Below are 23,344 nucleotides of genomic sequence, written 5' to 3'. Positions count from 1 at the left end.
TTGTTTAACCTGCCGTGGGCCAGAGAGTTTGGGTTATATCTTAGTTAAACTGGCATGGGTTATAGTATTTGGGTTATCTTTTGGTTAACCTTCCATTGGATTGGAGAATTGGGGTTTTATCTTGGTTAACTCATCATGGTTTGTGTGAGCCACATCAAAAACAATTTGCACCAAGATAGTGATGAAATACAAACCACTAGATACCAACTCGAGAACATTTCTTTACTGATGCTGTTAAATGTTTCACAAAATTAATAAAAACTGCTCTACGCCATTTTTGTTTGCTTTTCAATTTATTTGAAAACAAATAATCAGCCACAGAACATTTCTGAAAGGACACTGGACGTTACGGTCACGATTTCAAGGATTTAAGATATTCCAGAAAGAAAAAACAGCCCAAGATAATACAACAGTATACCCTCATCTGTTCATGTAACAATACTCATTCTGTACAACAAGCTCTGTTCATGTAACGGTACTCATTCTGTACAACAAGGTCTGTTCATGTAACAGCACTCATTCTGTACAACAAGTTCTGTTCATATAATAATACTCAGTCTGTACAAGTTCTGTTCATGTAACAATACTCATTCTGTACAACAAGTTCTGTTCGTGTAACAATACTCATTCTGTACAACAAGTTATGTTCATATAATGATACTCAGTCTGTACAAGTTCTGTTCATGTAACAATACTCATTCTGTACAACAAGTTCTGTTCGTGTAACAATACTCATTCTGTACAACAAGTTCTGTTCATGTAACAATACTCATTCTGTACAACAAGTTATGTTCATATAATGATACTCAGTCTGTACAAGTTCTGTTCATGTAACAATACTCATTCTGTACAACAAGTTCTGTTCATGTAACAATACTCATTCTGTACAACAAGTTATGTTCATATAATAATACTCAGTCTGTACAAGTTCTGTTCATGTAACAATACTCATTTTGTAAAAAAAAATCAGTTTGTGAGTGAGCCACTTTACAAAGAACTATATGTAGATACATACAAGTTCTATTTAAAATAACTATTCTTCATCGCTGTTGTCGTCATATGTTATGTACATAGTAGATTACAAAAGGTGTTATAGACTTTGGAACTGTCAACGTAATAAGAAGAGCAGATATATTTCACAGCCAGTACAAAGTTCAGTAACTGTAAAAGTACCAAACGCACAGTCTTTCTGGATTATAAGGAAGTAGTGGAAGAGAACTTAGTGGTAAGTTCACTGGAAAGCTGTATTTACATTATACATAAGAGCCCACATCTATCGTGTGAAACTTTGTAGATTTATTAGTAGTAAGAAGTAAACGATTACTAAATAAGGTACTTGAAATGTTTCATAAAGAGCTCTTATTAATATTAACAGTTTTTTTTGTATTTTAGAAACTCAGTTAAATTAGAATCACACTTCTTATAATTACGTAAATAACTGCTATGGGGAATCCATAGTCGAAGGTTTTTGTGTTTTTTTTAAACAAAGCACCATATTCCAATATTCGAAATAGTTTATAAAATGCCACACAGAATTTAACTAGCGAAAAACAGCCGTGTTTATTAAAAAATATAAACTGACCTATTTTTAAAGTCAAAATAAATACAAAAATAGATTAGTCCACAATTACATGAATAAAACTATAGGTTATTTCATAAGACGAGCTTCGTCTCTTTCGTAGACAGGTTTCTTTTCACATAAAACACTCTTTTGAAAATTTTACACAAAAATAACGACTTATTATAATTGACAACTGCTGTTACACAATCGGTTGTCTGTCCATTGTAAGGAATCGAGCCTCAGATGTGAGCGTTTTAAAACCATACATTTAGAACTGAGTCTTCAGAAAAAGGTTTGAAAAATATCATCATCACGCGACGTTGAAAGGGAATAATCTGGTTAATAGAATATAACGATATGAAATAATCTGGTTAATAGAATATAACGATATGAAATAATCTGGTTAATAGAATATAACGATACAGAATGATCTCGTTAATATATTATAACGATATGGAATAATCTGGTTAATAGAATATAACGATACCGAATAATCTGGTTAATAGAATATAACGATACGAAATAATCTGGTTAATAGAATATAACGATACAGAAAAATCTCGTCAATATATTATAACGATACAGAATAATCTGGTTAATAGAATTTAACGATACGTTATAATCTGGTTAATAGAATATAATGATACGAAATAATCTGGTTAAAGTTAGAATATAACGATGCAGAATAATCTGGTTAATAGATTATAACGATATGGAATAATCTGGTTAGCATAATATAACGATACGGAATAATCTGTTTAATAGATTATTGCGATACGGAATATTCTGGTTAAAGTTAGAATATAACGATACAGAATAATTTGGTTAAAGTTACAATATAAGATATAGAATAATTTGGTTAATAGTTAGAATAGAACGATCGTATTTAATTTCATAACTCAAGTTCATTATAACTCAACGATATTCCCCGTCATAACTGAATCTGGTATGAGCCCAACGAATATTAAAAAATCTAAAAGCGTTGGTACGATAACTATTAATATGAAAAGTTGTTACATTAAATACTCATAAAACTATTAATAGAAAAATACGGTTATATGGAACATTGTTGATATAATAATCATTATTATGGTAAATCTCTGATTTTAATATTCACTTTTTACAGTACTGAGAGATAAATTAATCGTAGGTGTTACGATATTACATTAACATGGAAAGAAACCTTAGAGTATTGGAATCACATATCGAGGAAAGAACTGTGCACGTCATTAGGGTTAACTACTACGCGTAGGCCCGGCATGGCCAGGTGGTTAAAGCATTCGACTCGTAATCCGGGAGTCGCTGGTTCTAACTATTAATATGAAAAGTTGTTACATTAAATACTCATAAAAACTATTAACAGAAAAATACGATTATATGGAAGATTGTCGATATAATAATTATTATTAAGGTAAATCTCTGTTTTTAATTAACACTTTTTACAGTACTCATAGTCCGAGGGTTGCGAGTTCGAATCCCTATCATACCAAACATGTTCTCCCTTTCAGTCGTGGGGACGTTATAATGTTACGGTCAATCCCATTATTCGTTGGTAAAAGAGTAGCCCAAGAGTTGGCGGTGGGTGGTGATGACTAGCTGCCTTCCTTCTAGTCTTACACTGTTAAATTAGGGACGGCTAGAGCAGATAGCCCTCGTGTAGCTTTGCGCGAAATTCAAACCAAACCAAACTACAACGCAGGCTTGCTAGGGTTAACTACACCGTAGTTATACCATTCGAAAGCGCTCAGGTTTTAAAGTATCGTAGTTTTGTACTTCGAACGCTGGTTAGGGTTAGCATCACGTAAGCTGTTTTTAGCACTTGGTAATACATACTTTGTACATCACGGATTTATTCTTTTATCCATTTACCGTGATCTTCGAACTTGAACGTCTTGTATTCATGATGACAAGAAACCTACTTGATATATTGCCGAGACGGCTGAAATGAGTATTAAAACCTTTAATTAAAGTACAACAACGATGTTTCGATATTTTTGGGTCATTTTCAGGTTAACAAAGACATTTGTTTTAATTAAAATTTCAATACCCATACCAGCAGTTGCTGCAATAAATATTCTTTGGCCAATCTCATCACACTGTTTCAAACGTAACGAACATTTCTAAACTGTTTCTTTACAATTAGTCAAACACATTAACTAGTCCGAAATCCTGAGTGTAGTGTTTACACAGTACCTCGTGTTTCAAGGGAAATGACGCAGAAGTGAAAAGTGTTGTGGTATGAGTTTTTAGTAATATTTTTATGTTTAGATAAGAAGGCGTTCCAGGAATTGTTTAGTTCGGAAATAGGCATAGGTTGGGCTTACGTACCGTGAAACATTAGCCTTCTGAATCCCAGTTAAGTATCCACATTATCGACGTTCTTTCTTTAGATGAATAACGAAATGAAGACCGTGCCATATTTTGTACTGGCAGGGATAGTTTGCTTTATAACAACCTTTGTTCGTGGTACAGGAGATGACGAGTTAGGCAAGCTATTAAACGGATTGGATTCAGAAGACGAGACACTTCCATTTGATCTCGAATCGTCTAACAGAACTCATGGAAAGAAAACTAATGGTGAGTCAAGAAAGTAATAAGGTTTCATACATCTACATATGAGACATTTTTCAACTCATTACCACTTGTTTAACCACATATTCTGCTATTTTTTAATGAAATTCAATATGTATTCAAAAATAACATTATAATGGTAAACGTTTGTTCAAAAATCGTAGTTATATTATTTATAGTTCCTTAGTGACAAGTATGCGAACTTCTAACGCTAGTAATCAGGTTTTAATATCCATAGCAGGAAGAGCACAAAGAGCCAATTGTATAACTCTGTGCTTAACTTTGAATCTAACGTAATTTACTTTTATTAAAAATAAAGGATACTTCACTAACCATTCAAACCGTCTCCAAACATTTGTTAATCTTGTATTTGTATTTATTACTACCTATTCAAACCATCTACGAACATTAGTTATTCTTGTGTTTGTATTTATTACTACCTATTCAAACCGTCTTCAAACATTAGTTATTCTTGTGTTTGTTTTTCACTGACCATTCAAACTGTCTCTAAACATTTGTTAATCTTGTATTTGTATTTATTACTACCTATTCAAACCATCTACAAACATGGTTATTCTCGTATCTGTGTTTTGCTACCTATTCAAACCATATACAAAACATTGGTTATTCTTGTACCTGTGTTTTGCTACCTTTTCAAACCGTATACAAACATTGGTTATTCCTGTATTTGTATTTTTTACTACATATTCAAACCGTATACGTACAATGGTTGTTCTTGTTTGTGTTTTATTTTCACTGCCCATTCAAACCGTCTCTAAACCTTTTGTTCTTCCATTGGGAATTCCAAACGAGTGGTATATGAAGATAACAAAATACTCAAAGTGGCGGGAATTTTGTTGGAAGGAAAAGAAAACAGTTACCTGCTCTTGCCAACAAGGCTGCTCAGGAAAAGTCGTTCCCTTTAAACCCCATACGTGGAAATTTGTTTTCAGTTGTGGTTATTTTTCTTTTCGTGGATTTATTTCTCAGAATCATATAGTTGATGAAAAGCTGTGAAGAAGGCAGAGAGGATGTAAAGGTGTTGGCTCTGAATATCTTCTTGTTTCATCGTGACTGGTGGTTTTATTGCACTTGAAGATATAGTACAAAGAAATACACAGACAGGAGCCATAACCAGAAACATCAGTTACAGCTTGTATTATTTTTGAAAATGATATTTAAAACTTAAAGATGTAATTACGATTGATAAAGATTAAACCAGCAAGAGACAGAGACACCTTTTCAAGGAAGCTGAGAACATGGAGTCCAATACCAGGAAGAAGTTAAACGGGCTGAACAACGATAGACTTTAGAATTGACTCACACGTGTCTTTTGAACATTATTATGCCCAAAGAATTCTTGTTTTAAATTTCAATAAGGGAGAAATTCAAGATAGCTTCTTTGAGTGATAAATAACTGTAGCTCGTCTTATACAGCAAATAGCACAATGAATTTAGTGTCTAGTTAACTTATTTACCAGAGAAACACTACATGTACATGTTAGTGAACCATATAAATATTCATGTGCTAGAAAAATATACCATATCCCTTAATTTTATATCAGTCCCAGACCAGCTGACACCACTTCAAAACACTGTACAAAATATTCCTCCATAGGGGACACCACACGTAAATAACTACATCAAGTACTCCTCTGTAGGGGACATCACACGTAAATGACTGCATCAAGTATTCTTCTGTAATGGACACCACTTCTAAATACTGTACCAAATATTCCTCCATAGGGGACACCACACGTAAATAACTACATCAAGTACTGTAGGGGACACCACACGTAAATGACTGTATCAAGTACTCTTCTGTAGTGGACACCACACGTAAATGACTGTATCAAGTACTCTTCTGTAGTGGACATCAAATGTAAATAACTGTATCAAGTACTCCTCTGTAGTGGACACCACATCTAAATAACTGTATCAAGTACTCCTCTGTAGTGGACACCACATCTAAATAACTGTATCAAGTACTCCTCTGTAGTGGACACCACATGTAAATAACTGTATCAAGTACTCCTCTGTAGTGAACACCACATGTAAATAACTGTATCAAGTACTCCTCATATTTTGTGAGTAAAGCCTTCATAACACTAAAGTACTTTCTTTCAAATAGACTGATGGGCTAACTTTAGTGCAGCAACTTATGGCATACTTTATATAAATTACAAAACTTTCTTCCTAATTTGTGACACATGCTCTTGAGAGGTATGTACCATATAGTTTCCCCTCCACTGCCTCTCATCACTAGTTCTTACAGTCCATAATGTTGAAGTAAACTGAAGCAGTGAGTGTCCAACACTAATATCGTTATGTAGTATGGTAACATGTTGTACTATATCTTGTGGTATCAGCCTGAACAGCTTCCCCAATATCAGGTCTGTCTATCATAAGCCTGTTGCTGTAATGGAGTATCTCTGAATTTTCAATACAAGTGGTTATAATACAATATTAATTTCCTTGAAATGGTTAAAACTGTTTCCTCTGCTACACATGGTAAATTAATAATGATTAATAAGGAAATAGAGCAGTTACTCCTTCGAAGTAATTCTAACAGCAAATAAGAAGATACACTTTCCTTGTGTTAATAGCTGTATATTAGTGACCTGTGGTTATAATTTTAACATTTATTACAGTTCTATTCACAAGAAATAGACAGCTTGAACAAGACTCACAAAAATAATCTTTGAACACTTTATTGTATGTCATGGTGGCCATCTTGAATTTCTCAGACATCTAAAGACTGATTTATTTTTTACATCATAAGTGGATTCTTTGATCCATATAATCTATATCTAGATACATTAGATAATTCTACTCTATATATGACTATTTACTCTTTCTTGACTCTATTCATTTCTCATACTCCAACAATTATTTCTTCATAATTCCAACAGGGGACATCACTGCGGTAGCTACCCTGCATGACTCTTAAATTGGAGTAAAATTACTAATAGAGTGTTATAAACTAAAATATTGTTATTTTTAAAAATAAAGAAAACACTTAACAAATGATAAACTCACTCAACGATAGTGTTTTAAGTTACTAGATTTTCATTATCTGCAGTTACAAAAAAAAAACTAAACATTTTTTTCAATAGGAACGATCCTGTTGCAAGTGACTGAATTTAAATTCACTCCACCTCGTCCCATTATACGAGGCCAGAACGTTACCATAGACACTAAGATCATTACAAATGAAGTACCTCAAGTCCAATACTTTGTGAAACAAGGAAGTACCGACAAGCCCCATATTTCACACTACACCGTAAAGTCCCAACCAAACAACAACACTTTCGTGGCCACATTATGGCTTCAAGACGCGGCCATTTCCTTCAATGTAACAATACAGGTTATCACATCAAAAATGGAAGTAACTAAGTCAACTACGGTGATAGTTAGTAAGTATGAAATTATTATGTAATAATTATGATTCTACAGGTAAACAATACTGGTCAAATACGGTGGCTGTTAGTAAGTGTAGAAATATCATGTAATCATTATGATTCTAGAGGTAAACAATACTGGTCAACTGTGGTAACAAATAGTATGTATGGAAATTTGTAATTATTATGATTCTACAGGTTAACAACACTGGTCAACTACGGTAACAGATAGTAAGTATGGAAATATTATGTAATCATTGTGATTCTAGAAGTACACAATACTGGTCAACTACGCTAACAGATAGTAAGTATGGAAATATTATGTAATCATTGTGATTCTAGAAGTACACAATACTGGTCAACTACGCACACAGATAGTAAGTATGGAAATATTATGTAATCATTGTGATTCTACAAGTAAACAATACTGGTCAACTACGGTAACAGATAGTAAGTATGGAAATATCATGTAATCATTATGATTCTACAGGTAAACAATACTGGTCAACTACGGTAACAGATAGTAAGTATGGAAATATTATGTAATAATTGTGATTCTACAAGTAAACAATACTGGTGAACTACGGTGACAGTTAGTATAAACACAATATATAATCAGTGTGATTCTATAGGTCAACAATACTGGTTAACTATGGTGACAGTTAGTCAGTTAGTTACATGAAATATGTAAATGGAGCTTATATAAGTCACTTTGTAACTTTAGAAGTGAAGGTGACAAGTTGAGACTTTCTTGTGTGATTTTGTAAGTAAGCCTAAAAAGTTTTCAAGGTTTATCTTTGTCTCTATGATTTTATAACTAACTCTACCAAGCTACGTGTTTCTGTTAACACCTGATATTGCGTTAACACATCATAAAAACTGCACTATGCGGTTCTGGTAGTTATGGCGCTTGATTTGTAATCTAGACCAGGGTTTCTTAAACATTTAGACCTGAGGAGCTGCACATCAGAAAGAAAAAAACAATCCGACTCTTAATAAAAAAATACACTAAAAATAGAAACAATCGATCAATAGCACCAGATAAAGTTTACTTCAAGCTTTTAGAATATGAATTAATAAACATCAATATTTAAAAAAAAACATTTTTAATTCTACTTACTTGTTCAAAAAATTCTGCTTGCAAAATTTATATCAGTAAAAATACAGTGTACGTATTTATTTGTTAGTGGCTCGGATAGGCTTGCTTTTGTGCACAAAGTAGTTCAATATTTGGAGTTACAGTTGTTACCTGTAATCGCAAATATTCTTCAGTATTTAGCCTGTTTCTAAATTTGATCTTTGTTGCTGTATACAGTGAAAATGTTTGCTCACAAAGATATGTTGTTGGAAAACACATCAACATTTTCAAGGTTCTGTTACTTATTTTAGGGCCATTTGAATACAAAATTGTGTAATTTTATCCTGATGAAATTTTGTTTTTAGGGAGTAATCAGTTGAAATTTCTATAAGATGTTCTTTCTGTTTCAAAGGCAAATCGTTTGTATTTGCAGAGTCAACAAAAGGATTTTGAATTCACAATATTTTTTCTAAATGAGAGGGGAAGTACTCCTCAACAGCTGTACACAAATCAGATACGTGCTGCAAGACTGAAGCATTTGCATCTTCACTTAAGAAATTTCATTCATAAGTAAACAACCACTGAGATTTTCGAAGCAATCAAGTTCTTCCATAAGTATAAATTCACCCCAAAGTTTTAGTTTACGTTAAAGTACTTCCATTTTACTCTGAGCTTTGAAGTACGTTAACCTGGTAGCTTGCATTGTAACATACACTTCATTTAGACAAGCAAATACATCCGAAAGTTAAGCCACTTTCTGTACCCAGCATTTATCTCTAAATTTGTATGCAAGTTCAAAATGGCATTCAGATAAAAAGAAATCTATCTCCTCACGCAGTTCGTAAAACCTAGCAAGCACGTTTCCCCGAGAAACCCATCGGACTTCAGTATGAAGCTGCAAATTTTTATGCAAACGTCCCATATCCTCACAGAGTAAACTGAAGATCCTCACATTGAGTGGTCTTGATTTTATAAAATTAACTATTTTTATGACATCACTCAATACCTCTTTTAAGTCTTCTGACACTCGTTTCGTTGCAAGTGAATGACGATGAAGACAGCAGTGGATACTCTCGAAGTCTGCGTTTTTCTTTTTTATGTGTGCCACTGTGCATGAAAATTTTCCAATCATAGCTGCAGCTTCATTAGTGCAAATACTTGATCAAAGCTGCCATTGGATCTCATGTTATTCCATAAATAAATCGATCAGTTTAAATACTTCTTTGCGTGTTGTTTGACATCTGTTGATTCATCCATTCGGACTCGCTTTTAGTCGCCTTATTAACTCCGTTAAGCAATTTGCTGACATATCCTTGATCCTTCGAGAAACCGAGTAGTCAGAAATGGCACAGAGTTAATGATTTAAGAAACTACTCATCATTCGTGCACTCTACCAAATCTTTTGCGCATGGTTTTCTCAAATCTTATGCAACTGTATGAGCTTCACCTGCTTTTGCAATACGGTAACTAACACGATATGAAGCAACAAAAACATGTTTGTTGTCCTAATGGACAAACGAACGAAATGTAGCTTTACTTGCATTTAATTGCACACACTTTCTTTTGAAATACTCGGAAGTTGGATTTTTTAATTGGAAGTGTGTGGTTTCTTGATGCCGTTTTAACTGCTGGATGCAAACTTCTGTTACTCAACACTGTTCCACATTTAACAACCCACTAGGTCTGTCTTCATTACCTGTCCATGTAAAACCATATTCAATAAAACTTTCATCTTTATTTTCTTTCTTGTGTCTGTACTTCTTGCATCATTCTGTATTGAAGTGCTCGCACACAACGATAACGCCGATAAATTCGTATTAGGCCTAGGAAGATTTTTTTACTCGTATCAGATTTATAACTTATATTCAGCCACTTATCCGTTATAAGGGTGACAACTAGTTATTAATTTGTCTAAAGATGTATTCTTATATCTTTGGCACTTCAAAAGTATTTTCACGGACACAAAGTAGCTTCTTAATCATACAATGACATGCTGACCTAAGATCAGTGTTGCCATAACGACAGAAATAAAGATTTGTGGACAAAAAGCTAGGCCGCTAGATCAGTATGTTTTTTCTAAAGTAAAGGATAACCTGTTATTTTCACAACTTTTCTTTTGTTTTTAACAGAAATTTTAAAGCCAAATAACACAATATTAAGCCAGATCTCACGTGCGTCTAAATCTAGAACGAAATGAAAGAAATTGAAATATGGCTTCATGCGGGCGTATGACGTCATAGAGCACATCGGTACAAACCTAACTATTACCCATTATAATTGTCATAAATATAATTATACTTCATATAAATATACTTTGAATTTGAAACAATTGATACTGTATCTAATTGTATCACCTTGTTTCAAATTTGGACAAGTTTCAGCTATGACGTCATATTTCATTTCGTTCGAGATTTAGCTGCTAATCCAGATCTGGCTTTTAAAAGACAGTTTGCATCACTATCTAGAGTTGACCGACGTTTCATACGAAAATTAATAGGCTACCTTCCATCACCAATGACGCATGCGATCTTGAGATGGTGTCATTTATCCTAGCAACCAACCAGTGGTGCCACTGTTGAAGTTAATTCAGATTTTATTAACACTTTTACCGCGAGAACTTCCCCTAAGCTAAATAAAATCGTCTGGTGTTAGACAGAATAAAATATTAAAAGGCCCAATATACAATAAACATGTTATATTAAAGATATATTTTACTTTTTAGTACATCGTATTCTGATTTAATTTTATAGTTTTAGGAAAAAATATTAACATTCTAAGATATCCTCGCGAAGCCTCAGACAACTATGGCGGAGTCTAAGAGCTGCGTGAAGCATAGCTTGAAAAACCATGATCTAATCTACTGGTCGCGGGTTCGAATCCCTGTCACACCAAACATGGACACCCTTTCAACCGTAGGGGCGTAATAATTATACGATTAATCCCACTAATCGTTAGTGAAAGTATAGCCCAAGAGCTGGAGGTGGGTGTTGTTGACTATCGCCTTTAAACTAGTCTGTGACTGTGAAATTAGGGTCGATTACAGGAGGTAGCTCTCAAGTAGTTTAGAACTCAAAACAAAACAATATCAAAGCTGCCACACGTTATATAGCTAACAAAGCTGCAATGTCTTGATTGGTTATCAAAAGCTAACTGCTACGTTTTGATTGATTGTTCGAAGGCTAAGCGCTGCTCGTGATTGGTTATTAAGAGCAAACCATTACGTCTTGATTGGTTATTATGGGATAATTGCTATGTTTTAATCCGTTATTAAAAGCCACTTGATTGATTATTAATGGTTAATTATTATTCTTAATTTGTTAATAAGGGCTAACATGTAAGGCCTGTTTAGATATGACAGTTTGTTTTTGAATTACGAAGTCCATATGAGATGATATATAAATTAATACACATTTTCTGAACTGTCGTATGATTCGCATCCTTCACAGTTGACAAACGGTGGTTACAGACCAAATATTTATGCACATTTTTCTGCTCAATCAATCAATATTTTCCAGGGGGATCTTTAATTGGAGGATTTTGTGTTGAAGACAACAGCTGTGACACGAAACACTCAATTTGTGTCAATTCAACATGTGTGTGTAAAGCTGAAGAGTTCTTTGTCGCCTATCTTGAAGACTCCAGCCAAGCTTGCTTGAAAGGTAACCATTGTCATAGACTTCCTTTATTTAGTGTGATCCAGTTCTAGACGTTAACTTCCCTTACTCATTAATAACAATCAAACAGCATACACTCTCTAAAATATTTCTTGAATAACTTTAAGTCACATTAACATAACAAAGTGCGTAGAATAATAATCAAAATTCTAAAGGAGTACAATAAACACAGCTAAGCCTTAGCCAGATTATTGGCTACTTCTAACCTAATCACAGGAAGGACCACAATTGGTTGTTACCAAGTGATTGGAATAATACCAATAACTTACAACAAAGCTTGCCTACATCTAACCTAGTCACAGGAAGAATTTCGCTAAAAGTTACAGATGACATAAACAACAAAATATTTTTTTAACCACTGTTTTATTCTTTTACATATTAACAGAGATATTTCTTTAACCACTGTTCTGTTCTTTCTACATTAACACTGCAATATTCATCATTTATTTAACCACTCTTTTGTGTTTTCTTACATTACATTACATTACAAAACAAAATTATTATTCCTTCAGCTGCTGATCTCAACGAAAGCTGCGAGACAGACAAACAATGCATTACAAGCAACGCCATCTGTCGTCCCAATATATGCACATGTATGGATGATTTCGTTTCAAATTCTCAGAAGAAATGTGAACTAAAGGGTAAGTTTTATAATTTACTAAAAATCGTTGAATTGTTACTAAAGTGGCTTTAATCTAGAAGACTTAAATAAATGTGTTCTAGTGCTCACCAAACTGTTGACGATAAACGAAAAAATGACAGAACTTACTGTCGATAACAAACTATAATACTGTTGAACTGACATAACGTACTGTCGATAACAAACTATAATACTGTTGAACTGACATAACGTACTGTCGATAACAAACTATAATACTGTTGAACTGACATAACGTACTGTCGATAACAAACTATAATACTGTTGAACTGACATAACGTACTGTCGATAACAAACTATAATACTGTTGAACTGACATAACGTACTGTCGATAACAAACTATAAACTACTGTTGTCGATAACTGACACAGAACGTACTGTCGATAACGAACTATAATACTGTTGAACTGACATAACGTACTGTCGATAACGAACTATAATACTGTTGAACTGACATAACGTACTGTCGATAACAAACTATAATACTGTTGAACTGACATAACGTACTGTCGATAACAAACTATAATACTGTTGAACTGACATAACGTACTGTCGATAACAAACTATAATACTGTTGAACTGACATAACGTACTGTCGATAACAAACTATAATACTGTTGAACTGACATAACGTACTGTCGATAACAAACTATAATACTGTTGAACTGACATAACGTACTGTCGATAACAAACTATAATACTGTTGAACTAACATAACGTACTGTCGATAACAAACTATAATACTGTTGAACTGACATAACGTACTGTCGATAACAAACTATAATACTGTTGAACTGACATAACGTACTGTCGATAACAAACTATAATACTGTTGAACTGACATAACGTACTGTCGATAACAAATTATAATACTGTTGAACTGACATAACTTACTGTCGATAACAAACTATAATACTGTTGAACTGACATAACGTACTGTCGATAACAAACTATAATACTGTTGAACTGACATAACGTACTGTCGATAACAAACTATAATACTGTTGAACTGACATAACGTACTGTCGATAACAAATTATAATACTGTTGAACTGACATAACGTACTGTCGATAACAAACTGTAACACTATTGAACGGACAGAACGTACTGTCGATAACAAACTGTAACACTATTGAACGGACAGAACGTACTGTCGATAACAAACTGTAACATTGCTGAATGGACAGAACGTACTGTCGATAACAAACTGTAACATTGCTGAATGGACAGAACGTTCTGTTGATAACTAACTGTGATATTGGTAACCTGACACTGCATAATCTTGATATCTAATTGTAGTACTGTTGATTTGAGACGGCATACTGTCAATTACTATGAGTATTATTCTTTATCTGGCTGGGTTTTTTTATCTACACAATACTATTTTTATAGTAATGTAAGTGATAATTTCCACACAGTATATGTAATCACCAGGTAGTTGTGATGCAAGTAGTAGGTTTTGTACTGTTAGTGTTTTCATTGATGTCAAGAAGCAAAGAATATTTCGGTTCTATGGAGCTTTGTAATTTCTAAAACTCTGAAAGATCAACTAAGTAACTGGTGTCATATTTTACCTAACTGTGATCTTCTATATTACAGAAAGAAAACACAAGATGGCTTGGTGGGGTGTGTTGTTGATAGTGGTTGCTGTGACATTAGTTTTGGTTGGAATTCTATACACAGTATATCGACTGCGCAAAAGGAAAAGTACTGTCTAATGGTGAGTATTTGTACACCATTGTTCAGTTTCTAGTAGCCACGTGTCTAACTAGAGACCTGTAACTAAAAGAGTATCTAGATAGTCAGTACCTAGACTGCACTGGTCAGATTAGAGCCTTTGAATTTAACACTTTTAAAACAATAAGTACCTATTCACTACTGGTAAGTTCCTAGAAGCCAAAGGTCCAATGGAAATTTTTCTAGTACAGAGTATCTAAATGGTCAGTATCGAGCTGCCATCATTCAGACTAGAGTCCTACAATGAAGCATTTTTAAAACTAAGTATTAATGCAGCAATGGTCAGTATCTAGAAGCCATATGTCCGATACAATTTTTTCTACTAAAGAGCATTTAAATGGTCAGTATCCAGCTGCCACCGTTCAGACAAGAGTCCTAGAATCAAACATTTTTAAAACCATAAGTGTCAATGCACCAATGGTCAGTACCTAAAAGCCATATGTTCAACTAGAGCCCTTTAACTATGGATTATCTAAATGGTCAATATCTAGAGGCAACTAAAGTCCTTGTATCAAACTGTTTTCTAATTCAACTAACTTGCTAATGTATTATTTTATTGTGAAGGTTCTATATATTTTAATGAATATTTCATAGTTATTTTATTATAATTGTTTTAGAGGAAGTTTGTTAATCACAAAATGTATTTTAGGTCAAGGGCTCACCTGCTTCTGGATGTTGTTTGAAGATCCCAGCAAGATGTTAAATATGAAAATAATCACAAAATTGACTGAACTGATTGTAACATAGAACTTTAATTTAATGTTGTCATGGTGACTGATCCATGTCTTGTTGTAATAAAAAATAAATGTTATTAAAGTTATATATATGCCATGTATATGTGATATCTCAACCCACATTTCATTTGCATGTAATGAGTACACATGATTGTGGTCAGAAGCTTTCAAAACGAGAATATTCACTGTTTTTGTGTGAGTAACCCAATTATGTAAAATAATGAATAAAATATTTTTGTCATTGTTTTCCAATCCCTGAGACTTGATACTTAATTACCAACAAAATATAATAACATCCAAAGTTTCAAGTTAAATATGAATATATATCATTACAAAATGAAAATCTCTCTCTCACACACACACACACACACTGGTATATATAAATTTATACCAGTATCATTCACTTCCTACCAATAAACATGATTTGATCATGTGATATTCCCGCAAGCTGTTGGCTTTACTTTTAATAATGCCTGGTTTTATTCATCATATTTATGGTAGGTCTTGCACAGTTCTCAAGAAGTTTACTTCTGATAAAGCCTGTTTTTAATCATCATATTTATGGTAGATGTTGCACAGTTCACATTAGTTTTACTCCTGGTAATGCCTGGTTTTAATCATCATATTTATGGAAGGTGTTGCACAGATCACATTAGTTTTACTCCTGATAATGCCTGGTTTTAATCATCATATTTATGGTGGGTGTTGCATAATTTAATGTATTAATCATGGTAGTCTCTAACAGCAGAATGACCAAGTAGTTGAATATTGTCAGTGAGCTGTAACAAGTGTCGCCACCGTTGTCCTTGAACATGGTTTGCTGTCTGAGAGTTACTCTGGTATTCCTCGACTGCCAATCTCATTTCTTGAACTTTTTGACGAAGTTCCGAGGTTTCTTGCTCCATTTGAGAAATCTACACAGTACAACAAGTGTTGAAAGTTTTCACTAATTCATGAGGTTATCTAACTCGTGGTACAGTTATGAATCATGACACTTCCTATAAAACTGTAAATTTTCACATGAAGCTACACCTGAACCGATCCTTATAATAACTATAGAAATGTCATTCATCTTCAAGTTTATATGAACATATATAAAACAAAGGTATGTATGTTTCAATAATTAATACAAAAGGTTAATAAAGCTACATAAAATATTATTTGCTAAATGTCGTCACTGATTTAAAACTGACAAACATTCACATAGACAATAGCACACACCACTAACTACTGTACCACTTTTATCTAACCACATCTGATGTATCACGTGATAAAACTTGTTAGCCAAGCATCTTAACCACCAGGCCATGTTTAAAGAGGACTGTTACTAGAAGGTGATGGAAGTCATATCACCCTACTTGACGATTTGATAACCAAGTATGGTGATGGAAGTCATATTACACTAATTAATAATTTGATAACTAAGATTAATTATATTTTAATGAATAAGCTGTCGTTTTACTGGTATCGAAACTTGATGTTTAGAATTACAAGTCCTCTAATATATCGTTAAGACACTGGAGTGGGCATTCACTAATACTAATTCATAATGATATTAACTGTAAAATCTGGTTATTATACGTCTTCTGGTGGATAAGCTCAGATCCAAGTGTCCATTTCCATTGGTGAACAAAGAGCATATTGTGTGTGTTTCGTCCATATTGTGTGTATTTTATCCATGCTGTCTTTAGACCGTATTGTTTGCGTTTATTCCATTCTTAGACATTACTCTGATTTCCTTCTCTATTTTAACTTGGTAATTGTTTCGAAATAGTAGTTTAGCCCTCCAGTAGCTGTGTACTTACAGTGCTAGAAACCAGGTTTCGATACCATTTGTGATAAATGAGAAACAATAACAGTCCCCAAAACTCACTTTTGTTTTTAAAGACGAAATTTCAGAATTCAGTAAATCCTTCTCCTTTTGAAGTCGACAGTTTTCTTCTTGGGTTACGGTCCACCACTGTTTTGTCTCCTTCAGTTTCCCTCTTAGAAACGAAACGGTATTCTGTTCTTTGATCTTTAAACGCTGTTCTTCTGCAACCTGGTAAACGAGGAAACCTTCAATTGACGATCAAATTGGTAAATAACATTAGAATATAGTTCATTTATAATAGTAACACAGCCCTAAATAAAGTAGATTCATATCACAATGACTTTAACTTGTATTTCACTCAAACGTTTACATTTTAGACTCTACTATTACAATAGTTATAATATGAAACTTAATTATTAGATTACACTACAACATAACCAATAACACATCTCAAATATCAACTGTTTAATTTACACCACCACAGTCCACACGTCAGATGATTAACTCAGCCCAACACCCTCCACCAGTTTAAACCAATACAAATACCAACACACTTTGACAAGATATTACAACGTCTTCTAGCGTCTGTAGATTGGACACAACGGTCTCTCTAGTATATTATTTTTACGTAACATTGTGATTATATACTTTTACATAATTTTTTATTGAAAACTGAGCCAAACTTTAACAATCGTATCTAGTGTTAGATTTTCACTAATTTAGAAAGCAACAATACCAGAAAACAGGGGCTTTACCTCCACAAGCAGACGTTTATTTCTCTCTCTTTCCTCAGCCAGTGAGCTTTTTTTCTCTTCAATAGTCTTTGTGAGCAGACATTCGCGACCTCTAGCGGTTGAAACTTCACTTATGAGCTCCGTCTGGCGCGACTCTAATGACTCTCGAATCTCCTTTTCCTAAATGGTTTTTTTGGTAGTTTATAACAGCATAAGTTTTCCTCATAGTAACATACAAGGTAGTAAAGTACTTTTTAAATTTACAAACATTATTTACTTATTGCAATTATCCTAATGTTTTTAGGTAATATTTAATTGCTTCAGTTAATATCAGTTGACTTCAGTCTTGCTCTGAAGTTTTCTCGAAACATCTATTGACTTGTTACAAACCTATAGTCTTCAATTTCTAATTGTTACGTCAAGAAATGTTATATTACCTCTCTCAGTTGACTTCTGGCTTCAATCAGATAAACCTGAACCTGAGATTTTTGTTGTGTTAATATTTTAAAGTCTTCCACAAGTCGAGACCTGAGAAGTTCTCCGTATTCAACTTGTTGCTTTGTTTCTTGAAGCTGCTCCAAAGCTTGTTGAAGCTCTTCCTAATGAAAAGACAGCATCTGGGATAACTAACTCTCATCTTTTATTTAACAAGTTAGACCTAATGAAAAAAACAACCCCTAGTATAACCTGGGACAACCAAATCTGACACTTTCTCTGACAAGTTAGTCCTAATGAGAATACAACATTTCATATAACCAGGGACAATCAACTCTCACAGTTTCGCTGTTACTTAAATTGCACCAAACGTCTAACATAATCCCATGTGGTTTTTACATGTTTAATTTCTGAAGCTGAAAAAGATGATATGTTGACTAAAGTTAATGAAACTATTGGTAACGACTTTCTCTTGTTTCGGAAAATATTACCGGGTTTTCCTTGAGTAATCTAAGACTTTTAAAAACGGTGACAATCTAAGAAAACTCCGATATGGTTTTATAATTAAAGTAGGCGTAAGAACTGTTGAAAAGTCACATTTATCAACGTGTGTTGTTGACTGAACTGCATGAACCTATCAGTAAATAAACACAAATTTATTTATGAAGCTTCTTGTAAAACAAAACGACGACAGTCTTTATTGCAATATCTAAATTCAATCATTTAGCTCCTGTTTTATTATGCATTTATGAATAAAATTTCCATGCTATCTAACCCTACACTGTTAATTCCAGGAATATTGTCCAACGTACCTTCTAATCTTACCACAGGTTCTATAAAAGGTCTTCAAGAACCATGTTCAACTTACCATCTAGTCTCTCACCACAGGTTCTAGAAATGGTCTTCATGTACAATGTTGAACTTACCTTCTACTGTTTTACCACAGCTTCTAGTAAAGGTTTCCATGAACAATGTTTACTTGTGGTATGTATTCATGATAATATTAAAGCGGGCCTGGTTCCTGAGCTCACCTTCAGTTCTTTTACCACTGATTCTTGTGGGGTCCGTACTTGTGACTGCAGTCTCAGCTGGCAGTTTTCAAGCTTTTGTTGCTGTTCTTCTATGTATTTCTTGTGCAGCTTAGTTTTACCTTCACTGTCTCTCAGCTAAAGGTAATGAAGTTTTAAATTCACATGTAAAAAAATACGCGAAGATTTGTTGAAAAACAAACCTTAGTAGAGAAATTATTTTAATAAATAAAATAAATAAATAATTATCTAGTCTTTAAAACGGTAGATATAAATTATTGCGTATATTTCTAGCAACGTCAGGTCCTGAATCCCTGAACGCAGTTTTAAGGATATGGAAAAGAACACTAACTTTTCTTATAACCTAAATAACATTCAATTCTAACAACACTCTATTTTAATAACATTCGACTTGTTAAAGGGTTGTTTCAGGTTTCTACCGTAGGATGCCGTCACGTTTCCTGCGTTCATGTAGTTGATTATGGGAAATATTTGTTCTAAAGTGAAAGAACGTCCAACTAATATAATAAAAAACATTATCAAAAACCTTTAGACAGGGATTAGCACGTGTGAGATAATGGTAAGTGACAGTAAACCAGAAAATATACTAGGGATTAGAGGGAGATCACACTGCTGTTTTACACAGTTCTTCGATTCAAGTTTCTATAGGAAGTTCTGTAATTAGAAAGAACTATGTATCTGTAGTTTATATAAAGCTTTAACATGCTAGAGAAATAATATATGTAATAACAGTGAGAAATAAGAGTAGTGCTTTAAAAAGTGTACATGAAACAGTGCCCTCTAGCCACACCTGCTGCTCGACATGACTTAGTTTTCCTCGGATCTCGTTTGTTTCACGTTCAGTCTCCCTCTCACGTTCCTCAGCCATATTGACCTGTTGCATCAAGTCCTGAATCTTTTCTCCTTGTTCTATGTTCGTTTTTCGTAACTCGGTAAACTCGTTCAGAAATGCTCTATGTTCGCCAGCTCTGGTTTCTGTGATTGAACAATGTTACATAGGTTTGTAAAACACAAAACGAGTGATAAAGTGGACTAACGATAAATCGATACTAAATTTAACAGTTTGGTAACATAGCAACGGAATTATGTTGCTCACTTTCCATTTCTTTCAGCTCTTTACGGATATCATCCTTCTCTGATCGAATCAAGTCCAGGTCTAATTCCTTTTGTTTCAGGCAATATCGAACGTTTTTCACTTCTTTCTCAAGACCCTACACAATAATTAAACACTATGTTAGATCACAATGATATTAATATAATAGTACCTAACAACAAATATTATAAAACAGTACATAATAATAAGTATAATAAAATAGTACTTAAACACAATTAACTAATATAATACAATAGTATCTAACCATCATTCCCAAATATAATATAATAATAACTAATTATTACGTATCTATGTGTTAGTAACTTTATCCTGAATAAGTATGACAGTATCCAAGTGAAACACACCACAACAGATACGTTTGTATCTGTTAGTAGTTTTGTCCTGGGTAATTACAATGCTGTTAAGTAAGATACGCTATAAGAGGTGAGTTTAGAAGTTTGTCAATCAAAACCAGTACATGTAAATACATTTCTATACATAGATTTAATGGGACTAAAACTACAACTGAGAAAGTTTATGCCTTACAAATTAATGGAATGTATATCATTTGTTATTGTAACTGACGTCTGAAAGGCTGCCGTTTAGTTTCCAGTTGGTAATACAGCAGTTTGATGTTTCGACTCTAAAAATTCTTTAATCTTTCTAACCGTAACTCAAGCATTTTACTATAGAACGTCAACTTTAGGTACATGCTACAGTAATGATGGTAACTATCACTCACCTGAACCATCTTCGCCACTTCCTCAAACTTTGGGTTTTCCTTGGGTTCAGACTTGTTATCAAGGCGATGTTTCTTAATCTTTAGTTAGGGAAAACGTTTTATTATTTATCCAACCTTGTGGTTTGTCTTCTGTCAACAACACAGACGACGAGGTTTTAACCAGGTTCTAGTCTAGTGTGTCAACAACATAAACGTCAAGGTTTTAACTGTTTCTCCAGCTATCTAATCAGGTTCTATTGTACTGTATCTTACAATGCTAAAATCGGGGGTTCGTTTCCCCTTGCTGGACTTAACAGATAGCCCTATGTGGCTTTCCTATAAGAAAACACACACAAACACACAATTCTACTGTATCAACAACATAAATAACAAGGTTTTAACTCCACAAGATGTATTTTTCTATCTTTAGAACAATGAGTATATAACAACTCTATGAGCTATAGCTCACTCAAGTGGTCAGTGTATATATTTGTAAAGTAACGATCAGAGATTTGGTAGTCTTGCATATACACTGCTGGCCAAAATCTTAAGGCCAATGAACATAAAGAAAAAATATGCATTTTGCATTGTTAGACTCAACCACTTATTTGAGTAGAGCTTTGAAAGATGAAAATAAGAAAAGGAAAAAGAACAACTTTTTCAGCATTTAATAGGGAAAATGTGAACACTATGAAATTAGCCTAAATACTAGCTGCTCAAAAGTTTAAGACCATACCAAAAAAACAGTCGTAAACAGGGTAGGAAATGCCCAACAAGAGGTCTCAGTAGTGAGTTGCACGGCCGTCATTGCGAATGACTTCAAACAATCGCTAGGGCATGATCATGCACTGTTTGGAATTGACGTCCATTTCTATAGACTTCCCTTGCCATCCACCCCCAATCATTTTCAATGGGGTTCAGTTCGGGCGAACACACTGGATGGTCCAAAAGAATCACGATATTCGCCATGAAAAAGTCCTTGTCCTGCGAGCGTTGTGGATTGAAGCGTTGTCCTGCTGAAAGATCCAGTCATTTCCGCACAAGCGAAAGCCTTCAGTTGATAAAAATTCTCTCCCCAACATGCCAATATAGCCAGCTGCTGTTTGACGCCCCTTTATAACCTGAAGCTCCATTGCTCTATGGAAGAAGAAAGCACCCCAGATCATGATAGAACTTCCTCCACTCTTCCGTGTAGAAAATGTCTCCGGTGGGATATCCTTATCGTACCAGTGACGTTGGAAGCCATCTGGACCATCTAGGTTAAATTTTTTTCTCATCAGAGAATAAAACCTTCTTCCACTTTTCTACATTCCTGCACCCCGCTAGTACAGCGGTATGTCTCCGGATTTACAACGCTAAAATCAGGGGTTCGAATCCCCTCGCTGGGCTCAGCAGATAGTCTCATGTGGCTTTGCTTTAAGAAAAACACAAACACATTTCTACATCCCATGTTTGGTGCTTCTCAGTAAAGTTTAACAGAGCTGTTTGGTGGTGTGCAAGGAAGCATGGTCTTTGAAGACGTTTATGGTTTTTAAAGCCTTTCTCTCGTAGATGCCATCTTATTGTTCTTGAGCCGCATTCTGCTTTCGAAAGAGCTTTAATCTGCTTCGACGATCGACTGGTATCTTGACGGACAACCCGTCGAATTCTCCTGTTCAACGCCGGCGAAATTTTCTTGCGCCGACCAATTGAAATTCTCGTTCCGTATCCCTCAGGGTCGTTTAAGAAATTTGCAACAGCAGTTTTACTACCCCCCAATCTCACCAGTGATGACACGTTGAGAGAGAACTTACTTTTGCAGCTCGACAATTATGCGACGTTCAAACTCTGTCAACGTTTTAGCCTTTTCCATGTTTTTACCCAATGTAACACAGGAGATATCAGTGCGAGATGTTGACAATGCTAATGCTTGAACACAAATGACACAATTTCGTTACGTGTTTACCGATTAACGCTTCGTTTCAGTATGGTCTTAAACTTTTGACCAGCTAGTATTTAGGCTAATTTCATAGTGTTCACATTTTTCCTATTAAATGCTAAAAAAGTTTTTTATTTTTATTTTCCATTTTCTTATTTTCATCTTT

General features: G+C 34.1%; 2 protein-coding genes and 1 long non-coding RNA gene across 5 annotated transcripts in view; 2 read left to right on the top strand and 1 right to left on the bottom strand.

Annotated features, from left to right (window-relative positions):
* LOC143253709 (uncharacterized) overlaps positions 1–23,344 on the top strand; it is a 397,296-nt gene that overhangs the window by 204,277 nt on the left and 169,675 nt on the right. The window lies entirely within an intron of this gene.
* LOC143253702 (uncharacterized) lies at positions 1,106–15,667 on the top strand. The gene is made up of 7 exons (XM_076507976.1): positions 1,106–1,225; positions 3,952–4,138; positions 7,249–7,548; positions 12,127–12,270; positions 12,798–12,926; positions 14,544–14,664; positions 15,331–15,667. The coding sequence occupies exons 2-6, from the start codon at positions 3,952–3,954 to the stop codon at positions 14,660–14,662; spliced, it is 879 nt and encodes a 292-aa protein (XP_076364091.1). The 5' UTR covers positions 1,106–1,225; the 3' UTR covers positions 14,663–14,664; positions 15,331–15,667.
* On the bottom strand, positions 15,468–21,432 carry LOC143253701 (uncharacterized). Its single transcript, XM_076507975.1, has 8 exons — positions 21,282–21,432; positions 20,543–20,657; positions 20,237–20,421; positions 19,429–19,563; positions 18,400–18,561; positions 17,984–18,142; positions 17,289–17,456; positions 15,468–16,329 (listed from the first exon to the last, which is right to left on the bottom strand). Exons 1-8 carry the CDS (start codon positions 21,288–21,290, stop codon positions 16,138–16,140), a joined length of 1,125 nt encoding a protein of 374 aa, XP_076364090.1. The 5' UTR covers positions 21,291–21,432; the 3' UTR covers positions 15,468–16,137.

This window comes from Tachypleus tridentatus, chromosome 6, assembly GCF_004210375.1.
Source record: "Tachypleus tridentatus isolate NWPU-2018 chromosome 6, ASM421037v1, whole genome shotgun sequence".
NCBI classification, from domain to species: Eukaryota; Metazoa; Arthropoda; class Merostomata; order Xiphosura; family Limulidae; genus Tachypleus; species Tachypleus tridentatus.
The sequence above is the reverse complement of the archived record's forward strand: the minus strand, read 5'-3'. Positions and strand labels throughout refer to the sequence as shown.